Source organism: Vigna radiata, chromosome 3, assembly GCF_000741045.1.
Source record: "Vigna radiata var. radiata cultivar VC1973A chromosome 3, Vradiata_ver6, whole genome shotgun sequence".
Classification (NCBI taxonomy): Eukaryota; Viridiplantae; Streptophyta; class Magnoliopsida; order Fabales; family Fabaceae; genus Vigna; species Vigna radiata.
Window position 1 is genome coordinate 12837721 of NC_028353.1, and position 9162 is coordinate 12846882.

The window sequence follows — 9162 nt, forward strand, 5'->3', positions numbered from 1 at the left end:
TCATCTTTTCTTACAAATTTATTAAACTAATTTTATATTTTCTAAGTATCACTAGTGGAAAAGATTGTACAATCTTTTCCATTCTTTTTTCTTTAATTTCATCACTAGGTTAATTTATATTTCGGATCATACTAGTCCTGTGCTGATATGTCCAGAAAAGATATGTATGTGAAATTTTCTTGGAGGAAGAAAAGAAAAATATGTTCTATGAACTATGTTCACTCTAAACTATTATCACGATCGAGAATCTATGGTAAAAGTTAGCAAAATACTGTCAAGACGTTGGAGCTGGTTTTTAGCAATCATACTGGTAATAGACCAATCTTTAGAACCACTGCAGTAACCACAGTAACGTTAAAAAAAGAGCAGATCAGTAGTGCATCGTAAAAGAGTTACACTCATTTACGATGTTTGATGTTTGATGATGCAGAAAACATGACACAGTAAATCCAAAAATACAACAGTAAGCGACTAATGATAAAGATAATTATCATTACAACGACCTCATATCCATTATATTAGATTATTATAAGGCTGATCGGATAATTCATCTAAACTGAAATCGCATTAAAAGCTTCACAGATTTATATTTGTCACCCTTTTCATCATACAGAGGGACAGATCGGAATCCAGATTTTAGTTCTGAGACTGGCAAACACGTCTGTCCACCGAAGTCATCCTTTTGATGCTTATCTTCTTCTCGAACTTCTATGCGGAGCAAGGCCAGCTCTGGAACAGTCAAAGGGAAATCAAACTCTTCGTTCCATACAGGAAACCAATTATTTGAAATTACACTTGTTTTCTTCTTGATCATATCAGCCGGAACTCCAACGATACAAACCTGTGTATGAATTGACCAAATGCTTAGGATATGGACTATAAACTTGCTTCTATCAAAATTCTAGTCATGGCCAAACAATTTTTTTACGAAGTAGCCTGATCAGAAGTATATAAAATCCCTTAAGTAGTCTTAAATGCAGTTGTAGAGGAGGTTAAAACAAACATAAACAAAGCAAATCCTCAAATCCAGTTATAAAGTGTCTCCTCAAACCAACGAAAGTTCAACTATTTCCATTGTTATATTCATACTTCCCAATCTGCAATATTAGCATAATTGCCCCACTCACCTTTACATAAAAGTCTGGTGGTGAGTAACTATCAAAGTCTGATGGGCTGAAATCTAAGCTCCAACCTTTTCCCAGGTAGACTTTTACCTACAGGCAGAGTAAGATGCTCAGAACATGTCACCAAACTAAATGTTTTTCTTTCCAATATAATATCTCACCTTTAATGTTTTTTTCACTGGCAATGCTATTTTAGGATCAAAAACCTCATCATGCGGACCTTTTTGAATTAGAAAGTCAGGCTTTTTCACATAACCGCACCCACCATTTGATCTAAACATTCCTTGCATGTACCAAAGTGATTTACCATGCCCCTAATAAAGGCAACACCAAATCAGCAAAAGTCAGTACGCAACTTATTCTATTTCAATAAACATGTAAGATTGCTTCACAATAAAGAATTGTCAAAAGAATTAACATTGGCTCATTAGTTTCATGCTTTAAAGTTCACATATATAATAAATACTATATGTAGTACGGATTAAAGTTATATAGAGTGAATAACCCTTTGAAAAAAGGACACGATGATCATTAGTCTCAAACCTGCATGTTAAACGCAACCATCTGAGCTCCGTACGTCCACCCTATGTGTGGTTTGTAATTTGAGGAGGTGAGACGTGTTCCTTTTGGATACACTCTGAGAATATTGTTGTGCGTAAATCTATAAAAAGGCATAAAAGTATGTCGTATAGTTAGGAAGTTTTAAACTACCAAATATATAATTATTTGCATCTGCCATTACGAAACTTCATCGTTAGAAACCTACCTGACTATATCAGCTCCATAAGATTCAGAAGCCTTTTCAAGTGCTTGCTCACTCAAGCTTAAGCGCCTAACTTTACCAGCAGCTTTTAATTCATCCTGTATTTCACCCTTCGGTTTCCCAGCATGGATTGTAATCAAGCGTTTGTACTCTGGTGCACTCTGGTAAAGGGATTTTTCATCATATATGCATTCAAATCATCCTCAGTTAGGAGGGAAAGGATTACGTAAACATGCAAAAGATATAATATAACATAGCTCAAGTAGTTGGGAACTTAAAATTTAGGTAGAAAGTGATCGAAACCATCAACTCACAGAACTATTGACAAAATGAATAAAAGAAGATGAAGCCTTGTAGAAAGAGACTCTACACATTTATTTCTTAAGAAACTTTGAAAAGTTTAATAATTTTTCTTATCTTCCTCTGTTTTCTTAAAGATGATTTTACCAGAAGGTCATAAGTCTCAATTCTATGGATTTAGAGAAAAACTATAAATCAACTTCTGTCAATATGCTCACCTCATTATCCGTTCTTTGTTCATTAGCATTTTCTCGCAATGAGGAAACCTCGTCAGCTGATTCCTTTTCACTGGATTCAAGAAATTCTTTTGGTGGTTTTGTTGATATAAGAATTCGACCTTTCAATGATTCTGGTGAGGGGAATTCCATCAGGGAATCTGTCTGAGGATAATAAAGCAATTCTCCAAATACTTGGGTGGCCATCTACGTACAAGAAGATGGAAACTCAGCATTCAACACCTAATAAAATAGGAATGTGAAGTAGATGCTTTGGGGGAAGAGAACAAAAAGGAGTCCGACCTTTGCAACTTTGGCTTGAAGATCTGGAGTAAGGTGATCTTCTAAAGTTATAACGAGTGGGTACTGAGATTTAACAAAGGCATACTCTTTTATGGACTTCAAACATTGGAGGAGTGAGACAGGAGTGGTAAGAGTCCTGCAGAAATTCAGTAGAAGCGTCTGTAAGTAGTTTTACTACAATAAATATCTCAAAAAACTAGAATGATCGAAATATTTGAAAGGACAATCAATTGAACAGAGGATCAGCTAGCACCTTCCATGAACTACATCGATATCATCTTTATCTGAATTTGGCCATAAATCCAGTTCAATTACTCGCACACCTCGTTGCAAAGCCTTTATGATTGGCACATCACTGCAGTCACTGCTCAGTTGATTCCCTGTCAGATAGGAATTGTGCCCAGTGTATATGAAATAATGTGAAATTGGAGCATTCATATCATGATGGACCTGGAATTGTTAGGTTGTATTCATATCATTTAGCAAATATGCATTAAAACCCAAAATTACTCCCTATTGAAATGGGAAGACAGCATATACGTACTATATGCAAAAGAATAAGACAATACTAAATTCACCAAAATAAATAAATACACAATGCACCACTAATTTTGTACTTGATATTTATTGAATGGATTCCTTCCATAATTTACTGTTCATGTTGATTGTTCATTTAACATTGTCAGATTAACAAATGAAACACCACAATTGCTAAAGTTTGATCCAATGCATGAGAGATTCTTGCAGTAGATGGCAATTGAAGACTAATTGGGATCGTGCGCAGTATATGCAACAATTCTTCCAAATATTCCTGGGGATTTGCTGGATTTGAAAACAGGGCATGGACAGAAGAAAACCGTGTGTGAATAAATTATAAATTAGAGAACACTTATGCTCTCAATTACATATTTTCTTCTTCTTCTTTTTCTAATTGCGAAAGGAAAAAGAGCTGAGAAGTTGTCAGGTAATTTCATTTTGTTTCTAGTAAAACTGCGTTTTTATCAATTACGAAGAACAAAGAGATAAAAATAAAAAAAAATAAGCAAAAACATATACAAAAGTTACACAACTAATTATCAACTCATAAAAATTTAATCCATATATGTCGATTATAAAATTATAATTAATAATATATTTTACACAATTAGTTATATAATTGATTTTAGATTATAATTTAATTATATTATGAGTACTTTATGAATATTTCCCCATTGATCGTAAAGTTATCATTTTGTCTATTACTCTCTCTTTTTTCTCTTTTTCATTTTCCATAAAACAAAATCTTTGCATGAATTTCTCTCTCACTTAAGAATGCCAAATAAACTCCCATTTATATGTTTCAATTTCTTATTTTGTTTTAGGGAGAAACCTTCCGTTGATTAAACACACATACAGATAATATTCAATCTTTAAATTAATCCAATATGGGATAGTAACCTGTATGTATATATGTATAGTCTTCGTATTGTTTTTGTTTAAATTATTAAAATATCTTTAATTTATTAGTTTATTTAAAATAATTTTTTTTCATTAGTTTCTTTGATCATTTGTTTTGTTTCATACGAAGAATGTCTCTTTTGCTATACAAATTTTCATTTCCATTTTCATATATATTACTAAGGATACATATGATTAAAATTATTTAATACATTATCTCTAACAGAGCCTCAAATATATATTTTTCTTTCTGTAATTTTATTATGTAAATGATGCATTGTAGGTTAAGAAAGGTAATTATCAATTTTATCGAATTAAATTGTTTTTAAAACGTATATTTAATTATTTTTGTACTTCTTTTGTATTTTTATTTATGGTTTACTGTTTAACACATGGATATATTTATCAACTGAGAATATTCAATTGTATAATTATTATTTGGTAGTACTCTTTACTAAGATTTAGTATTAAATTATTGATAATATCATTGATTTTTATTTTGTAAAAAAATTATGTAATTAATATTTGAGACATTACAACAGTCGCTATAGAAGTGTATCCATGACAAGGACAGCAACAAAACACAAATTTCATACTCATATAATTAAAGACACATACACTCTCCGCTATCGTCCTTACCTTTTCTAACTCTTTCTCTCTTCAATTCTTACTTTCATTCTTATCTTTTTCACAATGATCCTACCATGAACACACGTCTTAGCTTTTGAAGTAAAGTTCATTTTTGCTTTGTAATGAAAAAATTTCAATCTTTCCTAGTTTTAGTTGCTGAAAACTTTTATCATCTCAACTAATTTCTAAAATTAATTTGATTATTTTTTGAGTTAAAAGCTTGAAGAATTTTTTTTAAAACGTTAATTTAATTTACTTCATTTTAGTTGAGTTGATTTTTTTGTAAGAGTTGTGAATATAAAAATATACTATAATTTTAATTGTTATAAAGAAATATTTATATAAAATTGAATTGACATTTTACTAAATAGATTGGCTTTGATATAGTATCATTTCATATGGCATCATGTTGTTATTGAATTTATGGTATATTTAATAAATTAATTTTGGCAGGTTTTGTATGATATGTGTGAGATCTATATGATTTCAATTTTTTACAGCAAAAACGTTTCAAATTTCGACATAAAGTAAAAATCAAAGCAAGACAGGTCTTTGTTTTTAATATGGTTTTTGTTCAAGCAAATATTTCTCATTCAAACAAAAATCAAAGCGAAAAAAAAAATCATATGTTTAATATAACTTTTATCAAGAGAAAATTTTGTGATAAAATTCTATGAATTTTGATGGCTTGTCTTGAAAATGATGATGATTAATTAGTATATGAATTTAAATAAGACTTGATTTAGTGTATGGTATGTTGTCTTTTAATTATATTAATTGAGTTAACTAAAATTGCATCAATATGTATCAAGTAAATAATCTAATATAGATTTTTTCCATATCTCATAGTCTAAATCATGTAAACTAAGTCGTCATGTGGTGAGAAGAGGAAGTAAAAAAAAAAATCCGTCTAAACCTAATGAAATGTGCTATATGTATATAATTTTTCTTAACTCACTTTAACCCTTGATTTTTATATTATGATAATGATTTAAGTCTTGAATTAAATAGGATGTTAAATATGCCTTATTACTTTTATTTGTGTTTATATTTATTATAAATTTATAACACTTAAATAGATGTATTATAAATATATGAAATTTGATGACATTTGAAGAGACTTGTCATATAATATATTTAATATGAGATAAATAAATTTAGATCCTTCATTTTTAATTCTTTGTATTCTTTTATATTATATTTTAAGGATTTTTAATCAAACGGAGTTAATTTGTTTTTTCAGAATTACCAATTTGGTTTCTCTTTCAAAAAATTATCAATGAAGATCAAGTCGTCAAAACAATTATCAAAGTAAGTCATGATTTTTACGTAAATTAAAACTTTGAACTGAAGTCATTATTTTCTAGAACCGTCAAAATGGGTCACAACCCACCAGCTAACCCGGCCTGTTACGGGTCCCGTCACGGGTTCGGGTCGGGTTGAGTTTGAAAAATACAACCCACTTATATGCGGGTCAGATTTCAACTCGACTCATTTAGACCCGGCTCATGCGGATTGAACCCGTGGTGTGTCGGGTTGCCCACCAACCCACCTACCTAATTTTATTTTTTAATTTATTATTTTATTTATGAAACCCTAACAAATAAAATACTTTCTTCACTCACTGTGTATACCAAAAAAAGTAACCTATGCTCTCACAAATCACTCTCACGGTACTTGCTCTCACCCTCACTTCACTAAAATTGTTCAAGGAGCAAGTAAAACACCCTTCCTTTTTTCTTCTCTTTTCTCTACATTTTTGTTTTCTCACTTCTCTTCTTTTTTTCAAAAACCCTATAGTGACAAAAACAGGAGTTTCAAATTTGTTTTTTGTTCTGGGGGATTTGAAGACATAAAATGATTTTTTCATGTTCTGACATGCTTGTATCAGATTTTGTTTGTTTTATTTAAACAATTTGAGTATACATTATTTGAACGAACTCTTTTTGATATCTTTGAATTTGGAAAATTATGTTACAAATTAAACTATTATTTTTTTGTTGATGTTATTGAGTACTGGTTCTCTTTTTACTAATATTTTTTTATTGATTGTCGGAATTGTTCTGATATTAGGAAAATCTTTATTAGTGAATTTGGAGAGAACAAAAACAATGGTCAAGGGTTACAACAAGAACAAAAAATGATGAATATAAGAAACTTATTTGTATGTTTTTTGTGTTTGTTTTTTAATGACATTTGGATTATATTGTACTTTTTATTATTATTTTGAATTGTCTTTTAACATAATTTGTTGAGAGTGAAAATTGTTTAAATTTAAATTACAAAAAGTTTGTATTTTTCTTTATTTTAAAAAAATGTAATTAAATAGGCTAGTGAGCCAACCCGTTTACCCACTAACCAGTGATGGGCCGAGTCGGGTCGAGCCGGATTACCCATTTTAACAACTCTATTATTTTCTGTTACAATTTCAATATAATTGAATTTGAACGAAAATTATCCTGTGACGACTTCTTAAAAACTTTAATTTACAGATAAGTCTAACATATACTTTTTCAACTTCGGTTTCATATAACAAAGTCTTTAATTATTATAAAAACTTGTTCAAAACTAACGCGTGTTTAAAAGAAGCCAGATGTGTAACATTAAAAAAAACATCAACCTCTCTTTTGGTTAAAAAATCATACGTTTCAAAGCCAACGAACATTGGTTTGCACTTTCCTAAACAAAAGTACTAAACCAGACTAACACGCCATAGTCAACTTTTTCCAAACATACTCATAATTATTTTGTTTACATGGTCCCAGTTCTTATCTACAAGAGTGGTATGCTCACTGTGCAAAAATAATTCAAAGTATGACGTAATAAACCAATATCGTTTTATATTTTTTTAAAGAGGACCCAAATTTCAAATATTAGCTCATATAAGTGTGAATTGCGCTGTTCGTGCAAAGCAGAAGAAAGTGCGAAAAACTCACCAGTAAAATCCATTTTTGATGTCATATTTGTTCTGGATAGTGAAAAACAATTTGGACTTTTTGATAAATATATAGACCGAGATAAATTAAATTGAGATTTTAATATATATTAAATAAATTTTAATTAAAAAATTATTTTCATTCAAAATTAATTTTACAAGCATTCCCTCAAACACAAATTAATCTGGATCATATTTTAATTCCTTTATATTTTTTCAAATTACACGTTACAAATAATATTTATGACAATACACATTAGTAATATTACTTTTAAATAATTAAAAATCATGCAAAAAAAAAATACAATAAAAAGGAGTCTAATTAACCCTAATTTATTTGAATTTGTTTTCTCTCTTGGTGGTTCTTTTCTATTTCGGCTAGTAAAATAAATCAAATCATGACGTTGAGTAGGGCAAAAATGTATGATCCTAAAGAAAAAGGATTGGAAACTTAACTTTTCTGGGAAACAAAGAGGAATAACAAGAACTCACCTGAGATTTCAAGGGGACGTTCAAATCGCTGTCTTGCAGGAAATGGAAGAAGTAGTGGAGATCGAATCCAGTTTCCCCGTCCTCTTTCCTCGATTGCTGGAGGATCTGCTCGGAATCGGAAACGGTGCAGTCCACTTCGCCCTGATGCTCCGCAAGGAACCGGAGCAGTTGGTCGGCGGACATGGAGGAGGCGCCTTCGGAGAATTCAGAAAAGGCTTTTTGGACGTCGGGCGGTGGTTCCGGTTCGGTGACGGTGAACTTTCTGTTGAAGCAGCTGAAGACTTTGTAGTTGTGAGTGGCCATGGTGAAATGAAACCTAATCCAATGGCATGAATAAAATAGAGGAGAGAGCGTTCTTGGATTTGGTGTGTTTCAGAAAAGAAATGGCGATCAAAGTGATCACATTAATGCAATTGTAATATAATACGTGTGAGTGTGAAGGTTACATCAGGATAGAAACGAAGGACACGCACGGCCATTAATGGAAAAATATACATTTTTAATATTTTCAAAATAATTTATAATTACCTTTCAAACATTTTTTTCTCCGCCACATAAAAGTTAATTTATTAAAAGGTTTAAAAGCTTTAAAGAATTTTTCTACTTTTGGTTTATAATTTTAAAATAATGGATAATGTTTCAACACATAGTATATATATATATATATATATTTAATGTACACGTTCACTAATTATTTACATTTTTTATATATTTAAAAATAAGAGTACTAAATATATGTAACTAACTGATTTAGGCTAGATATTATGGTTTGAATTTTAATAATCAGTCTTGAGCTAATCAATAAAATCTAAATTATTTAATTAGTTGGTCTTACCAATTTTTAACATGTTGAATCGTTGAATATCGGTTTTAGTGTCGGCTGATAAACCTATAATTAAATCAATCATCCTACCTTTTTCCTTTGCCAAATAATTCAATAAAAAATCGTAATAAGATATTTTT

General features: G+C 30.3%; 1 protein-coding gene across 1 annotated transcript; it reads right to left on the reverse strand.

The window, feature by feature from the left end:
* Positions 1 to 436: 436 nt before the first annotated feature.
* Positions 437 to 8668, reverse strand: LOC106757865 (phosphoinositide phospholipase C 6). Its single transcript, XM_014640697.2, has 9 exons — positions 8200 to 8668; positions 2959 to 3155; positions 2706 to 2841; positions 2406 to 2609; positions 1891 to 2048; positions 1668 to 1785; positions 1286 to 1438; positions 1128 to 1214; positions 437 to 841 (listed from the first exon to the last, which is right to left on the reverse strand). Exons 1-9 carry the CDS (start codon positions 8500 to 8502, stop codon positions 548 to 550), a joined length of 1650 nt encoding a protein of 549 aa, XP_014496183.1. The 5' UTR covers positions 8503 to 8668; the 3' UTR covers positions 437 to 547.
* Between the last annotated feature and the right edge of the window lie 494 nt (positions 8669 to 9162).

Bases quoted from the DNA above. Each gene is read 5' to 3' on its own strand.
- LOC106757865 (XM_014640697.2), bottom strand. From the start codon at position 8,502: ATGGCCACTCACAACTACAAAGTCTTCAGCTGCTTCAACAGAAAGTTC. The intron at 2,610-2,705 runs GTCGGACTCCTT...TCTTGTACGTAG, and splicing joins TTCAAGCCAAAGTTGCAAAG to ATGGCCACCCAAGTATTTGG. The intron at 1,439-1,667 runs GTTTGAGACTAA...TGCCTTTATTAG, and splicing joins TGGTTGCGTTTAACATGCAG to GGGCATGGTAAATCACTTTG.